This window comes from Engraulis encrasicolus, chromosome 6 (assembly GCF_034702125.1).
Source record: "Engraulis encrasicolus isolate BLACKSEA-1 chromosome 6, IST_EnEncr_1.0, whole genome shotgun sequence".
Lineage (NCBI taxonomy): Eukaryota > Metazoa > Chordata > Actinopteri > Clupeiformes > Engraulidae > Engraulis > Engraulis encrasicolus.
In genome coordinates, this window is record NC_085862.1 from 55,922,582 (window position 1) to 55,940,389 (window position 17,808).

General features: G+C 44.5%; 1 protein-coding gene across 2 annotated transcripts; it reads right to left on the reverse strand.

The window, feature by feature from the left end:
- Positions 1-4,778: 4,778 nt before the first annotated feature.
- scly (selenocysteine lyase) lies at positions 4,779-17,808 on the reverse strand. 2 transcript variants are annotated; one of them, XM_063202000.1, is made up of 13 exons: positions 17,667-17,807; positions 17,059-17,173; positions 16,556-16,665; positions 16,038-16,138; positions 14,984-15,170; positions 14,198-14,325; positions 13,177-13,332; positions 10,741-10,847; positions 8,826-8,862; positions 8,092-8,175; positions 6,471-6,573; positions 6,094-6,169; positions 4,779-5,134 (listed from the first exon to the last, which is right to left on the reverse strand). In XM_063202000.1, the coding sequence occupies exons 2-13, from the start codon at positions 17,163-17,165 to the stop codon at positions 4,978-4,980; spliced, it is 1,353 nt and encodes a 450-aa protein (XP_063058070.1). In that variant the 5' UTR covers positions 17,166-17,173; positions 17,667-17,807; the 3' UTR covers positions 4,779-4,977. The 2 variants fall into 2 exon arrangements, with proteins under 2 accessions (XP_063058070.1, XP_063058071.1); XM_063202001.1 differs by lacking the exon at positions 4,779-5,134 and adding an exon at positions 5,444-5,512 and having other exon boundaries at positions 17,667-17,808.

Here is a 17,808-nt window from a genome sequence, read left to right on the forward strand (position 1 = left end):
GAAAGGAAGAGAGTGAAAACTGTATATGGAGGAGGAAAGGAGATGTGGAGAGGAGGAGAGAGGGGGTGATGTGGAGAGAAGGAGAGATATGAGTTAAGTAGAAGACATGGAGGAGGAGAGGAGGAGAAATGGTAAGGAAGAGAGAAGAAAAGGAAAGGAAGAGAGTGGAAAAGTAGAATACTGTATATGAAGGAGGAAAGGAGATATGGAGAGGAGGAGAGAGGGGTGAGTGGCAGACATAGAGGAGGAAAGGAGGAGATATGGAGAGGAGAATAGGAGTGGGGAAGACATGGAGAGGAAGAAGAGAGGAGTGAAGAGGAGAGTAGAAGACATTGAGGAGGAATGGAGGAATATGGAGAGGAGGAGATGAGAGTTGAAGACAGGGAGAGGAGAGAGGAGGTGATATGGAGGGGAGGGGAGAGGGGAGAAAAGCTAAAGAGGAGAGGACTAGAGAAGCAGGAAAAAGGTGGAGAGAAGAGGAAATGGTAAGATATGGAGGAGAGCAAAGAAAACATGGATACAGATCCTGTTGATGCTTACTCAGATGATGGCTATCATTATTGTGACGTTCACGAACGAGCCGGTTCTTTGGAACGGCTCCCAGAAGTGAACGATGGGAACCGGATCACAGCTGGGGGAGCCACTCAACTACTTTTTCGTTCACTTTTCATTCATTTTAAGCATGTGACCTTAACGTGAGTACTTACATTTGGGGAAAAAACACAATTGTCTGCCTTAAAGAGTGGCAGAAGCGGTATTTAGAAGCAAGAGGATAATCAGTTGTTATTTGGTCAAAAAAAGTAAAATATTACATTCTTAACACTGAACAAATAATTTAAAAAGAGCCAAAAGAACATTTATTTTACGGCTCTTTGAAAGGAACGAGCCACTATGATCCAGATCCTGTCAAAGAGACATAAACCCCATCTCTAATCAGCATAGCTGTTTATACTGTTGGGCAGATATGGCCCTGGCATGGCAAACATTTGGCCCATCATTAGGTTGGTTCAGCATTGCTGTCCATAAGCTTTCCCACAAGGCCTTATTAGGCCAGGGATATCAAACTGATTTTGGTTCAGGGGGCACATTCATATAGCCAATTTGATTTTAGATGGGTCAGACCAGTAAAGATATCGTGAAATATTGCACATTTTTGCTTCATATTCACAGAATTGTATTGCTAGTGGATCATATTGAGTTGCACTCCTCTACTTGTCTGTCCCATTTTCTCAGTGAACTGCTCAATGTTGTGAATGTCCATGTTCACTTTGGTGAACTCATTTTCACTTTTTTGTCTCCACTGTAGCGATTTAGTAAAGCCAGTTGAGTTTTGTCATTCCTATATATATATTATCATTTTCAAACATGGAGCTAGATTAGATCATCTCGCGGGCCGTATCTGGCCCCTGGGCCTCATGTTTGACACCCCTGCCTTGGGCCTCAGCATAGCTGTCCAAAGGACTCAGGACTTAAGCTATGTCCTACCAAACCGGGCCACCACAAACTAAAAGCTGAGCAGTTTAGAAAGTATCGTTTCGTTTCAAGGTGTCTGGGAGGGAGGGTTGGTAACGTTGCACACAGAGCATCCATTACTGTATGGCCTTAGGGTTATCTAGGCACGCTGTCTCGCACACTCACGCCACCTCTTACATAACAGTTTCCACCACACGACAGACACAGACACAGACACACGCACACAGACAGACACAGACACAGACACAGACACACACACAGACACACACAGACACACACACACACAGACACAGACACACGCACACAGACAGACACAGACAGACACACGCACACAGACAAACAGACACACACACACACACATAGCAAAATACACAACACACAGTGTCATGTGTGTTTGATGGTCACAGTTTGTCTTTATCAAGATGTTTCAAGTGACAAAACAAAGTGCATTAAACTTGGTTTCGAATACATTTATATTAGGAAAAGAATTTTTCAGTATTAAAAACCATTTTTACATCAAAACTGTTCATAATCCACATAAACATGGCAATCAGAAGTCTTGAAGCTCATCATATACAATTATACTACATATTATAATATATCCATTCAAGAAAAATGAGTAAGAGTCAATCTTTAAAATGATTTACAAAATAAACACAAGATTCTTTTGGCTCAACTACCATCTATAGCTATTATTGTTAGTGGTAGTTTTTTTAAACAGACTTTAAAAATAGGAATAATTACTATTTTTCAACAATAATAATAAAAACACAAACACACACAGCATTTCCCTGTTTAGTCCTTCACATTTCTGTCTAGTGTCATTTCAGTCGTAGAAGTAGGTGACGATGCCCTACATGAGATTATGCGAACTCCCATTGCATGGTCATTTTAAATGTCTTAAGTTCTGTGGGAGCTGTTGAAATGTCATGCACGAAATGTAAATCCTTAATGTACCGTACAGGATTTTTATTGTACGGTGTAAACTGGTAGTACTGTATGATTGTTATTTTAAAACTGTCCTGTGTCAGATGTTGGTCTTTACTGTACCATAGTAGGTGGTAGTTTAAAAACGTCCTGTCTGTGGGAGGTATTAGTCCTAAATGTACAGTATTAGATGGTAGTTTTTAATGAAGTATGACGTAATAGCTCTGTACGATGAATGTGGTAGTTTATAAATGTCCTGCTTGAGCATACAGATAACTGCAGAAACAGCTCGCTCTGGGTACAGATGTCTTCAGCAAAGTGGAGCATGAAACAACTACAGTACTACCACTGAAAAGAAGTGTAGTCCATAGACACGTTCAGGAAAGCCACACAAAGCGTCAGCTAGCTTCTGTAGTTGGAGCTTATGGTGGTGCGTATTGCTTTAAAGGAAGTAATCAGCAGCACAATGATATTTGGCTGAGTCTCTGTGAGTTACAGAGTAAATTCACCAAATTTCATTTCAGAGAAAACATGATTGTGCAAAGACATGTCATATGATAAAAGTTCTCCACATAATGTGAAGTATGTTTTGAACTGAGAACTGAAGACGGGTAACAAACCTCTTATTGCTATTATGATTAGTTAAGACATATGAAAAGGGACATGGTGACTTAAGCCCTATTCCGACGGGACTAGAATGGGAGGACCTGGGGTAAAGTAATAATAACGGGGAAATTTACCCCCGTCCAAAAGCGCCAGTAAGATAAAGATAGCGGCGTATGTCGGGTAAACCTCACCGTGAGTTTTACCTCCTGTAAAACGGTCCGGGAAAATTACCCTGGGTAATACTAATCCCGGCCGAATGCGACCCTATGTAAAAATGTCTGGTTAAACGCACGAAACGTACAAAATATATCCAATCTCTCCGGGCTTGCAAACATTACTGACTTGCAGTAAACCGTTTTGTTTTAGGGAGTTGTTCCAAGCTGTGTTCGCTGTCAAAATCAGACAGCATGGTCAAACGCACTCTCCAAATGAAAGGACACTCATGCAGACGCATTAGAATGGATTTTGATGGGTTAGTAAACCAACAGGCAATTATTAGAATTGTTCCACGGGACCAAAAGCCTCCATGGATGCGCAATAATGTGCTCAAAAATCAATAATATATTGTTGAGTTGGCACACGCGTGACGACAAGTCCAGTCACAACGGTGCGTGATGAGTAACCCCTCCTACTTTCTGTTTGTTTACTGAGATAAGTTATTTCAATGCAGTCCAAATCAGCCATTTCTTTTACCGACGTCCTGAGATAAAAATCACATTTACCCATGTCCATACATAAAACTAGTCCCGTCGGAATAAGGCTTTAGATACACAGAAGACTGCAGAAACTGCAAAAGATTAGAAAGGTTCCAATTTGTAAGGTGAGTGAGCAGAGTTAGTTCTACTGGCCAACAGCACACATACTTAGGTGCTGATTACACATTATGCGGATACTTACAAAAACAGATCATTTTTAATCTCTTTACGTGAATAAAAATCAAAACTCCATTGTGACAGGTGCGTTTTGGCCCGCTAAATGCAATATTTTTTAAAACTGTAGATTTGAAATGTGCATTCTAAAATCCCGTTTACATGTAAACAAGAGACCAAAGCCAATGTGTAATCCATATACGTGTATATGTAATATCTACATAATATCCATATACGTGTAACAGCTTCTGAGAGAGGGGTACATATGTGATGCTAAAATGATGTCACTGCTCATTCACTGACCCAGCTGATAAGAATGTGGATCGGCTAGTCATACGTGTTGAGAGCACAGGCAAAAGGAATACTGTACATGGCACTTACTTTGAGATACTGTCTCTAAGCACATCTCTAAGCACACACACCCAAAGGTGTATTTATTTCACAAGAGCAGGGCCCGATTAACTGCCAGCCTAAATATGGCTGCAGCCTAGGCGCCCCCACCAGCCAGGGGCCCCCTGATTTAGTTATTTAGCTGATTTTAGATTTTAGATTTCTTTTTCTGCGGGGGGTGGGCCTCTTGCAACCTGTAGCCTCGGGGCCCCGGGCCATCTTAATCCTGCCCTGCACAAGAGTATGCTGTGTGTCTTGAATGGTAATGTGCTATTTCACATTTCTATCTTGTGGCATAATTAGTATTCCTTTTTGAAGTACACTTATTAGACTGACACAAACAGACATTTCATGACAATTAATTTAACTACATAAAACAAATCAGAAATATAAAATGGTTTTCCGTCTGAAAGGGAAAAATACAGCTTTCTCAGAGACTCTTCTTGTGTGACTGTGTGTGTGTGTGTGTGTGTGTGTGTGTGTGTGTGTGTGTGTGTGTGTGTGTGTGTGTGTGTGTGTGTGTGTGTGTGTGTGTGTGTGTGTGTGTGTGTGTGTGTGTGTGTGTGTGTATGTAGCATGTCTGAGAGGGAGAGATAGACAACAAGAAAGAATATGTGTGCGTGAGTGAGTGCCTGCCTGCCTGCCTGCCTGCTGGCTTGCCTTGCATGTGTGCGTGCCTGCCTGTGTGCATGTGTGTACGCGATAGCGTTTGCTACTGATTCATCCTCTCCAGTGTGTCGATGGTCTCCTTCAGGTCCTCCACCACAGTGTCCACGTCCTCTCTGGAGGTGCTGCGGCCCACACTCAGACGCAGGGCACTCTTAGCAGCCGACACAGGCACACCACAGCTCAACAGGATACAGGAGGGCCTAAGACACACATACACACACAAACACACACAAACACACACACACACACACACACACACACACACACACACACACACACACACACACACACACACACACACACACACACACACACACACACACACACACACACACACACACACACACACACACACACATTTAAATAATACACTCAGATGCAGCCTATACAGGCACACCACAGCTCAACAGGATACAGGAGGGCCTAAGACACACACACACACACACACACACACACACACACACACACACACACACACACACACACACACACACACACATTTAAATAATACACTCAGACGCAGGGCACTCTTGGCAGCCTATACAGGAACACCACAGCTCAACAGGATACAGGAGGGCCTAGGACATAGGGTCTTTCTCAAAGCCTAGGCCAGTGTCCTTCCAAGTGTATCAGCCTAATTAGTCACGCCCAGTGATTGGATACTTTTTGGTGAACTCTACAGAATATCCAATCACTGGGTGTGACTAATAAAGGGTATCCAATCACTGTGCGTGACTAATTAGGCTGATACACTTGGAAGGACACTGGCCTAGGCTTTGAGAAAGACCCACTGTGACGACTGCGCGTCTTCATTGGCGAGGCTGCGCTACATCACGCTCCTGATTACCAGCGCAGTGGGCGCACCTGCTCGCAATTCTCCTCCCCTCTATATAATGGACTCCTTCCTTGTGCACAAGGCCCGTGAGCAGTAGACTCCACGTTGGTCATTTTGTTTTTGGTTTGTTTCTGTTTGGCTTTGTGTTGTAAACTTGCAAGTTACTTAAGTAAAATATTTTGGTAAATTTGAATCTCCTGGTTTTGGCGCTGTCTTTTGGGTATTTTTGTTACATAGATTGAGCCGCATGTAACAGACACACACAAGCGCGCACACACACACACACACACACACACACACTTTATATTTATTAAGGCTGCTTACCGGTCGACCTGTCCTGAGTGGCACGCAGCTCCCACGCTGGCCAGGAGTCTCCTGCAGGTGGCCAGCACCCGTCGACCTGCACAGGTGAACACAGGTGAGTTATTAACCAATCACAACTGGTCCTGTGGTACAAGACCTGCCCTATGGTACTACACCTGGCCCTATGAGACTCACACAGGTGGCCAGCACCCACCAACTTCACCAATTTCATTAAGATAGGCAATTACATAACCTAAGTAGTAGCATACATTACATTCACAATGGGCTGGTGCTTTCTGAAGGTACAAGTGTTGGTGGTATGCTGTATGACTGTGTCCCTCTGCCCACCCCTGCTCACCCTCAGCCCATCATATCCCCCTCCACCATACCCATCTTACCCACGATTCCTGAACCCAGGATGGACACGTTACATGTGTTGGGAATCCGCTCTGAGCCGGGGAAGTGACCGTTGAAGCGAAGCTTATCTTCCCCAAACACAGCCTATAGGAGACAAGAGGTGAGGTTAAATCAGATCAGAGAGTCTATAACTCACAATGGGGTGTAGTCCGTTCCCGAAAAATGTAGAGGAGAAGGTGCAAAAGATACACTATACAGTACTGTCAGTTGGAGGTTGGTGGGACAAAATAATTCTCAAACTGCACAAAATATACTGCAGTTATCTTCATTATCACACCAGTGTTTCCCAGAATATAGTCCAGTCTGTGGCGCAGCACCACAAAATGAAAATCAAGCACCACAAAATGATCAACAGCAACGCATATTATGTATATGGGGGTATTATTCATATGCATGGAATAGCGGCCGACGAGGTGTCCCAATATCAAGGGAAATAATGGATGAGGTGGAGCGTTCTAACAGCCCAACGGCGCAGCCGAAGGGCTGTTCGCTTCGCCAAGACCATTTTCCCTTGATATCGGGACACCTCGAAGGCCCCTATTCCGCTTATCACCCGGTTACCAGCGTTTGAGTATTAATTTATTAATATGTTGATCTAAGGCTTCGTAAGAAAGTAGATTAACCACTGCGCTTGGTATGTTGCTATGGTGGACACAACTTCCTAATCTAGTGAGACGCGCCTCTATCGAAGGCATGTAAGGACGCGCGCAGAACGTTGGGGTGACTTGACAACCAAATGCGATAGAATTGACGATTTGGTTTTTGACTTGACAACCAGATGCGATAGAATTATTAACGGGGTCTTGACTAGACAACCAGATGCGATAGAATTAGTAACGGCACTTCGCCAGAAAGTTAGAAAAGAAGCAACTTGGACGCCCGCACGTCCGCATGACATCATAGGTGTCCTGCTACCGGGGAATAAAGGACACCTGCTCAGCCAATCAGAAGACGTTCTGTCTGCTCACCGGGTGATAAAATAGATATAATGCCTGCACTGGCCCAACTTTAGTTTTGCCTTTAGCACAACACAATGCTAATTGGTATATGTAAACGACTGCACACTATATTACAAGAGAACATACTATTGTATTATTACCGAGGAAAGTACAGATAATGTCGTAGTACTGCAAGCTAATGCTGCACCTATGTAACCATTTAAGTTGAACTAAGGCCGGCCCGTGGCAGTGGCAAGAGAGAGCAGACAATCGAGTGTAACCAATCAGCAAGCAGATTATCAAATGGAGCCAATTGGAAAGCCAGAGCCACCTGAATGCACTGCTGGTTGACCCCTTGAACTTCAATCCACCACCCTTGGTTAATCTATGACCTGTGTGCCCTATGGCCTTTAAGGTCAACCGGTATATGGGGGTCTGGGAACCTCTGAGTTAACCAACTCGAACATGCCCAAGGCCTGTCTGTTCAGTTAAGCAAGCCAAACATGCACAAGGTATGTCTGTGGCCCCACATACAAGTACACTACGCTTAGTTAACCGAGCTGAACATGCCCATAGACCTGTCTGTGACCTCCAATACAGTACTATACAGCATGTTTAGTTAACCAAGCTGAACATGCCCAAGGGCTGTCCGTCCTCAACGCACCACTAGCCTCTCCTCCAGGTATCCTCGGATGTCCGAGAGATGGCTCTCATATTCTGGCAGGTGTGTGTTCACCAGCTCCGCTGCCTGCAGGACACAGGATACACACGCACGCACACACACACGCACACACACACACACACACACACAGACACACACAGACACACACACACACACACACAGACACACACACAGACACACACACCCACACACACACACACACACTCACACACACAAACACACACACACACACACAGAGCAGACAAAGCGTTGTTAATTTGACACAGGATATCTGCCCCTTGCACCGCTGAGCAAGGCTGAAAAGACAGTAGAGAATGAAAGCAGAGAATAAAAGAGGGGCTTTATAATAGACCAGAAAGGCTACACGGAAACAAACGCTCCCACTACATAATACGCCAGGGGTGAGTTGCAGGGGGGGTGGAGGTGGGGATGGGGGTGGGAGGTTTAACCCATCCGATTGAGATCGGTTTAATATCTTCATAAAATATTAAAGTAATTATATTAAGTGCTCCAAGAGATGTGCTCAAAGTGTATTGAGGATATAATGCGGTTTAATAGCCCAGATTATGAGACGCTAATTACACAGTAATTGAGTGATTACACATTACGCCCTAAGTGTCAGGCCAAGTGCAATAACTCAGGCAGCAAGCACCAAAATAAATACATGAGTGTTCCGACAGAAATGAGTGATTGAAAACCATTGTTGGTCATCTTACCTTCCCGAGTCCAGCAATCATCGCCGTGTTCTCAGTCCTGAGAAGAGACATTGCATTTCTTTAAAGACCCTTTCATTTGTTATTATGACAGATATGTTAACATTTTAAGTTACTTTGGTAACTAATACACTAGCAAATATGGGCGAGAGAAATACAGCCAGCCAGCCAGATATAGACATTACATTACATTACATTTAGTTGACGCTTTTATGCAAAGCGACTTGCTGTATTTTACAGGCTATTGGTCACAGTCCCTGGAGCAATGTGGGTTGGGTGCCTTGCTCAAGGGCACTTCAGCCATGGATGGAGGTGTAGGGCCACGGCTGCCCAAAGATATAGACAAACAAAAAAAATAAACAAACTAGAAATGCATTCAGAGAATGCAGACCTCCGCCAAGGAAGTTCAGTTCGCTTTGGACAATAGGGTATAGTGTCATGATGTGGTATGCAGATTTATACATTCACTAGGCTACCATTTAATATATAAAGCAACAACAACAAAAAACATCATTGTCAACCAAGTGCACATCCTTCTCAGATTCGCAACCTTTGTTTTATAAGCACAATTTGTATTAGGCCAAGTTGGCACTCCTAGGCTATATATTACTGCAGTGGTCTCCAACCACTGTGTCGCGGACCTAGAGCGCAGTAATTTGTATTAACAAGACAACATACTGTACTTTGAGCTGTTCACTTAATGGGCAGTCATGGGTGAGCAGTTAGGGCGTCAGACTTGCATCCCAGAGGTTGCCGGTTCGACTCCCGACCCGCCAGGTTGGTGGGGGGAGTAATCAACCAGTGCTCTTCCCCATCCTCCTCCATGACTGAGGTACCCTGAGCATGGTACCGTCCCACCGCACTGCTCCCCATGGGGCACCACTGAGGGCTGCCCCCTTGCACGGGTGAGGCATAAATGCAATTTCGTTGTGTGCAGTGTGCAGTGTTCACTTGTGTGCTGTGAAGTGCTGTGTGACAATGACAATGGGAGTTGGAGTTTCCCAATGGGCTTTCACTTTCACTTAATTATTGAATGAGAATGAAATGTGCAAGAAGGCCCTTATCCAGTGGCAGTGCATGGATGGTTGTGGAGTGTCAGCTGTGGTTTTGGGCTATTTCGTCAGGCTAAACAAACTTTTGGGATATAAATTTACTTGTATCATTTCTAGCTGTTTCAATATTGTGGCACCAACGCTGTGCTACGAACGCAATTGCTTTGCGAGACATGTCGACTCGACTGGCCGCAACTAACGGGATCATATTGCCCAAACACTACACTTGTTTGAGGAGCTGGAGCTCCTCCTACCTTTGAATAGCGAGCCATAAGACTTTTATATTGCGAGTTGGTCTTAACGCCGTGGACAGATGATCGGCACCCGCTGCTCTCTATTCCTTATTGAGAATCACTGTCCGCCGCATCTCCAGCATCCATTCGTTATGAAGTGAAGTAATAAGGCCTAAGCACCACGTTATTTATCCTATGGAATGTTTTGTGGTCCTGATGGCTTCAGTGCGTGGGGAAGCTACAAATCACCACGGGCTAACACACTGTTGCAATTCACGCGCACATTTCCTTGAGCCATAAATGTTTTGTGGCAGCAATGTGAACTTAAACAATCTGCTAGGGTGTAGCCAAGGCTGCTCGTTGATAGTGATTTTGGCTGCGGAGCGGTAATGAATTTCATAGCACTTCAATGCTCTGCCACGGTGGCTGCGTGCCGTGGAGGTGAAGGCACACATGTGTGGCATATTCGCCGTGGTGCTCAGGGCTCCTCCTCAGCTCACTCAGTGGTCTTTGCGCACCCTGTGGCAGGTCGTGTAATAGCAGCGTGACGAACACACACACAACTTGGCGGATCACATAACCTCCTGGCGGAGGTAACAATAAATTGACAGGCAAATGAGCCAGATACTGCACCCTGGTCTGAAGTTGCGTTCCTGTCCCCCTCCAAAGAGCATGGGGTAGAGAGGGGTGGTAGTGCCCGGTCCGTTCACATACAGCGCTCCAGCCCGAGGCCCGTAGAACTGCGCGCGCACACACACACACACACACACACACACACAATGTAGTGAGGTGATCCATACCCATGTTTGTGGCACACCACTGTTAAATACACTATCCTATACACACTAATGATGCATACGTATGTGTAGTGCACAGCACACTACTGATGTCTCTGCCACACTGCTTATACACACTACACACTACTGATACACACTATACACACGTGTCTGACTACCATCAGTGTTCATGCTTCAGTGTGTACGGCACATTAATTACGCATTGAAACATAGTGTCTGAAGTGCACAAGTGCACCATCTGAGACACAGCTAGGCCTGGGTATTGATTGACAATTTTCGGTTCCGGTTCCATTTCCGGTTCCTTCGTTTCGGTTCCGGTACCAGAACGGTTCCATTTTCGGTTCCTAGAAACCCTGAATTAAACCTGCAGTTACCCAAAGTGGCCAGTAGATGGCGTAACGGGTCTGTAAATCATGAGTTTCCCTGCCTGCCACAAGGCGGCGCTCATCGTTAGGCCTAAGCAATGGCGGGTTAAAGGCATTTAATTCTATACAGCATTCATGATTAATTGCATGCTGCAAGTTGTCCTCTCGGCATGGCTTGGCAAGTAGCCTATAATAAACGGTTTTGATACTGATAAATGTACTCATGTCTGATTAAAATTGTTCTGCTGTACGGTGCAACTTCACTTCTGGTACCAATCCTATGTCAAGCGTGCCTGACATGATTTTTTAATGTAGCCTACGCTACCCAGTCTGTCGACAGCTGGGGCTTTTCTACTAGGTTCTGCAGAACTGTTCTAACACAACTGGGCTTCTAAACATTCATGAAACTTGAGGGGGGCTCGATGGTGCTGTCTCGCACGCATTTCCATACAGGGACTAGAACTGGGCCGTATGATCAGCTGCTGCAAGTAGCCGCGACAACACTGTGCTTTCACGCCATGGTGAATCTAAGCTAAAGAGTCCTAATCTAAACGATATATAGGCCTAAATATATATATATAACCAGCGATCTCCTTCTCCTACAGACATGTGTTAGGGCTTGTTCGAAAGCTGCGAATCTTAGCTTTTTACAGTTTTTTACGGCACGTTTTTATGTTCTTTCATTCAAAAGTTATTGAACTGTAAGCGGCAGCTGTTGCAAGTGAAAAAATAGCGCTTTCCAACCATTTTTTTTTATCTCGTCATTTTTTTCCTAACAGCCAGCGATCTCCTTAACCTAGACCTACAGACATGTGTTAGGGCTTGTTCGAAAGCTGAGATTCTTAGCTTTTTCCGGGTTTTTACGGAACGTTTTTATGTTCTTTCATTCAAAAGTTATTGAACTGTAAGCGGCCGCTGTTGCAAGTGAAAAAATAGCGCTTTCCAACCATTTTTTTTATCTCGTCATTTTTTTCCTAACAGCCAGCGATCTCCTTAACCTACAGACATGTGTTAGGGCTTGTTCGAAAGCTGAGATTCTTAGCTTTTTACAGTTTTTTACGGAACGTTTTTATGTTCTTTCAATCCACAGTTATTTAACCTTAAGCGGCCGCTACTTCAAGTAAACAATGGCGTTATTCTCCAGCCGGATAGAGAGGAAATCTTTTTTTGTCGCTGTGTTCTTTGTTCCCTCGAATTAAACCGACGGTCTAAATAGGCTACATAGGCTACCTCCCCAACACAAGACCAGTTCTTTCTAAGTTAGCTCTTTTCATGGAAAAACATGTGTCCAAGGAGTCAGAGACATCTCCCTGAAGAGTTGAGGTTGACGGTATTGCAGCAGGCATAGTTGAGATTGACGGTGTTACCGTTGTAAAGATGCTGCAACTCTCTGCACGCAAGTTAATTGAATGCAAGAGCAGGTGTTTGAACAGGTTGGATGTATTGCCATTCTTGCATGATAGCCTATTTATGGCAGATATTGCAACACGCTCCTTCCTTATCTACTTTCCTGAAATATAGCCACGCTTTCGACGGCATGTTTTTGTTTCTCAATAGTACAATCAGCTGGTTGAAAATCAGCTGTCTTATCAATCGTTTAAATGAGGTGCGAAACGGGAAGAAGAGGAGCGTGGTCAGTTTGTGATTGGCTGAAATGGCCGCGTGCTTAAACACACATTTGATGGCTCTGACAGTCAGACTTCAGGAACCGAAACGTGGAACCGACAGACAAGGCACGTTTCGATGCCAAGTAGAACCTTAGCTTTTAATTCGGTTCCATCAAAGAATTGAATTTCGGTACCCAGTCCTAGACACAGCATATGTCTAGGGCACACTACACACTGATAATCATAAAATACAAACACTACTAGTGTACACACATTATACAGTACGCTACTGATACGCACCTTGTGTCCGACTATGGTGAGGTAGTCCACCCCCATGTCTCTGGCGTCTACGCTGATCTTGCCGATGGCCTGGGCCGCGTCTGTGTGCAGGAGGATTCTGGGATGCGTCCGCTGCTTGGTAGCGGCTCGAACCCGCTGGCAGATCTCTTTGATTGGCTGTGAGAGCACAACAGGAAGACGCGTCATCATCACACTTCCTGCTCAGTTCAAGATTCAAGATTCAAGAGTTTATTGTCATTGTCAAAAAAGGCAATGAAATTGTGTTTGGGGTACTTTTTCGTTGCCTTTTTTTGTTGCAGAGGTTACACATACAAAAAGAATTTATGTTGAGTTGTCCTTTATGCACACAACACTTCTTAGCACGACTCGAGTATTGCTCTGGTGGTACTGCACTGAACCAAAGCTTTCATGCATTTGTCCACTGTTCCTTTAGGAAACCGTTTATGCAGTCTGTGCTACCTCCTCTGTATAAAATGTGTGTTACACTTAACGTGACGTGTCCCTGCTGCATAACACATTCATAGCAGCTGTTATACACTTTGCATGAAGGATTCATGACTGTTTCATTAGACATTCATACCAAACTGCAACCAATCTGTGTCAATGGTTCACTCCAGTACCAGGGACAGAATATGGTCGAGCAAATATTATTTTTCAATCAAATGTTCCCTCCCTGACACTGGGGTAAATCATTGATGAAGATTGGTTGCTATCGGGAAGGGTTCAAAACAAAACCTGCAATGCTGCTTTGTTTAACTTTTATTTTGACAAGTGTCAATGTTCATGAAAGTTTTGGTATAAATGTCGAATGAAACAATCATGAATATAACAGCTGCTATGTATGTGTTATGCAGGGACATGTCAAGCAAAGTGTTACCAAAATGTGCTGCAAGAGTGTTGCACTGTGTGTGTGTGTGTGTGTGTGTGTGTGTGTGTGTGTGTGTGTGTGTGTGTGTGTGTGTGTGTGTGTGTGTGTGTGTGTGTGTGTGTGTGTGTGTTTTTGCATGTGTGTGTCTTTCACCATAACTATGCCGGTCTCGTTGTTGGCGGTCATGATGGAGACGAGACAGGTGTTGGGCCGTATCGCAGCAACCACGTCCTCTGGTTCCGCTCGTCCTGTTGCCTTGGACACCGCTACGTACGTCACCTCTAGAGGACACACAAACACGGTGGCTCCCAAACTTTTTCAGCACGGACCCCCTTTTAGACTTAAGAATATTTTTGCAACTCTCCCACCCACTGAGTCTTAGCCATAGTGGAAAATATAGCAACATTGATTACTGGAAATTACTAGAAACAATTGGACAAAAAATGCCTAATATTGCTTAATTCATAGTTTGCTATCTTTGTAGCAGTGTAGGTTTATCTTCACAGGCGCAGCACGGGTTTCCGGAACCCAGGTGCGCCGCGCTATGGCGGTGATTAACAGGACTCAAAAGCATGCCAGAAGCAACGATGGAGGCCGCCGCCTCTCCTCCTCTCCTGCACCTTTTTACACTTTGATTTCCATTCACACATCCACACACTTTGCACACACTTTTATTTACCCCCCACTTCATTTTTCTACATTTACTACTTTGGACATGTAAATAATAAAAACAAGTAAAACTTGATTCCATTTCTGGTGCGTTGGACTTTGGGTCAGGACATAACAGAGACTAAAGGATCCAGGCAGACAGGTGAAGATGCCCCTCAACCCAGTCAGGTGGTGTGTGTGTGTGTGTGTGTGTGTGTGTGTGTGTGTGTGTGTGTGTGTGTGTGTGTGTGTGTGTGTGTGTGTGTGTGTGTGTGTGTGTGTGTGTGTGACCTGCTTTGCCCTCTAGCTGTAGGTTTAGTGCTGGCAGCCGTATCGAGTCGTGTTCCACGTTGGAGATGACGATGTGGGGGAGCGTTGTTGTGTCGTTATGCGGCGCCGAATTTAACCCTTCGTTCTCCACAGACTCTCTGCTCTTCCAGTAGTGCTTTACTGCTGTGTGCATCATCAAATTATTGGCCTGCAACACACACACACACACACACACACACACACACACACACACACACACACACACACACACACACACACACACACACACACACGAACAAAGTGTGTTTGTGTCATTACAACTGCCATAAATCTATTACTGACATTTCTAGAAATGGAAGTAATGTGAGTGTTTTACTATTACTATTTACTATTACAGGGTATCTGCACATTTTTGCTCACCCAATTTAATGCTTTTTAATACCATTTTTAATACCTCCAACAAGAAAATTAATACCACTACACGGGGTGTGTTCATGTGCACGTTATATGGTACAGTTGTTATTACATTGCTATAATGCAATGCAATACATATATACAATAAAAGTACCGTATTAGCCCGAATATAAGACGATCCTGATTATAAGACGACCCCCCATTTTCAGGCTCATGTTTTGGGGAAAAAAGTTTTTTGAAGACTAACAGTTTCACACTGGAAACTTCTCTCAAACTGCAATTGGTTTACGGCGTTGATATTGATGATGATGATGATAAGTCACTAATGCTAACATTAGCACCAATAGTAACTATTGGTGCTAATGTTAGCATTAGTGACTTATCATCATCATCATCATCATCATCAATATCAACGCCGTAAACCAATCAACATGAACTTCCTTTAGATTCATGAATGAAAATGAAGATGGAAAGAGCACACACACACACGTGCGTGCACACACACACACACACAAACATGAAGATGGAAAGCACACGCGCACACACACACGCGCACACACACACACACACACACACACACACACACACACACACACACACACACACACACACACACACACACACACACACACACACACACACAAACAAACCTCCTGCGTACCTCCGTCCCTCCAGATGTGAAGATGATGTCTTCTGGTTTCCCGCCCACCATTCTTGAGACACTTTCTCTGGCCAGGTTAATGATGTCACGCGCCTTTACCGCTACAATGTGACAGACAGACAGACAGACAGACAGACAGACAGACAGACAGACAGACAGACAGACACACACACACACACACACAGTCATTGACAAAAGCATTGAATGTATCTGACACATTTGTGTGTCTATCTGGCAGGTGTTTGTGTTTAGCTGGTACATTTACAGTGTATGTTTGTACGGTACCTGGGAAATATTTATGCATGCACCTGCCAGGTAGTTTCTGCTGGGGTTGCCAGGTGTGTGTGTCTGTGTGTGCGCGAGTGTGTGTGCGCGCGCACGCATGTGTGTGTGTGTGTGTGTGTGTGTGTGTGTGTGTGTCTGTGTGTGTCTGCCATGTACGATAGCTGCTGCTGGGGTTTGCCAGGTGTGTGTATGTGTGTGTCTGTGTATGTGTCTGTGTCTATGTGTCTGTGTACCTGGCATATTATTGCTGCTGGGGTTGCCCCACGCCTGCCTCATTGCCGTGGTGACGGCATCAATCACCTCGGGGTCCATCGGGGTGGTGGCATTATAGTCCATATAGATCCTAACAACCAATCACACGCTCAACATTACTTCTTGGCCAAACAATAAGATGGTTCATTTTCCCCATTGCTCAGAAGACAGACGATACAGTGCACCTTGTTAGAGTAGCCTATCATGCGTTCCTGACAACAAGCTATGTTTTGCACAATCTGATCACAATATTGTTACACTGTTATTGCAGCATTCTTTTGCTATTGATATTCTATTATAGCTGAGTAATAACAATCTCATTATGCTGTTATCACAGGCATTTGGGGACATTTTGTCCCTGTATTGTACACGTCATCATCACGTAATTTCTCAGAGAGACCAAAACATAACATCACATAACTTGCAGGGTAGTTTTCACGTGTAGCCTGCCACTGGTTGCCGAGTCATCGCGAACTTTCCCTACCTGCCATCATCATCATCGTCGTCGTCGACATCGTTCAGGTTACCGAATGAGTGTCCCCAGTGTGAGTAGTCGGGCAGGAACGAATGATGGGCATGATTCTCGCACATGTTCGCGTCTGGGAAAGACAACAACATAACATTTAACATACACGACGTAGTTCTACATGACACCGGGCATGCACACACTAAACTGGCACCACATAGAGAGCCCTGATCCAAACAACCTTGGAAATAATCAGCAACAAGAGCACAGTTACCAACATGACTTTATTATAAATGCAGTGGACTTGGTAGTTACTTGCCACTGCTCGGAAGAGTACAGTGTTTAGACATTTATTGACGACGTGATAATTTTGACTTCAGTAGGCTTTTAATGCAGTGGCACTCTACATTTGGAGCTGGCAACAAACCAGCTGGATTTATTACAGTAAACTAAGGGAGCTAACACAGCTAGCTTAGCTTCATTGCCTGTTTATTTAGAGCTGTGCTGCAGACCCTTTTTTAGATGAGAAAATAGGATCCGATCCACTGGAAGTCACAATAGCCAGTGATGCGGAGATGTGCGCACTGAGGTGAGATGCTGCTGATAACAAACTTCTCCAGACTTACCAAGACAGATTCGTGTCAATGATTCACAGTCACTACAGTAGTGTTGCTGACACGGCGCTAGACAGGAAGTGAGAGCGTAGAGGTTAGCTATGATAAAAGTCTCCCCAGTTCTGTGGAGCGGCTGTTTATGTTGTGCGTGAGC

Coding starts and splice junctions, on each gene's coding strand:
- scly (XM_063202000.1), bottom strand. CDS start 17,165: ATGTGCGAGAATCATGCCCATCATTCGTTCCTGCCCGACTACTCACAC. Junction 15,171..16,037: donor TCACATCTGGAGGGACGGAG/GTACGCAGGAGG, acceptor TGTGTGTTGCAG/GCCAATAATTTGATGATGCA. Junction 6,574..8,091: donor ACCTGGAGGAGAGGCTAGTG/GTGCGTTGAGGA, acceptor TGTCTCCTATAG/GCTGTGTTTGGGGAAGATAA.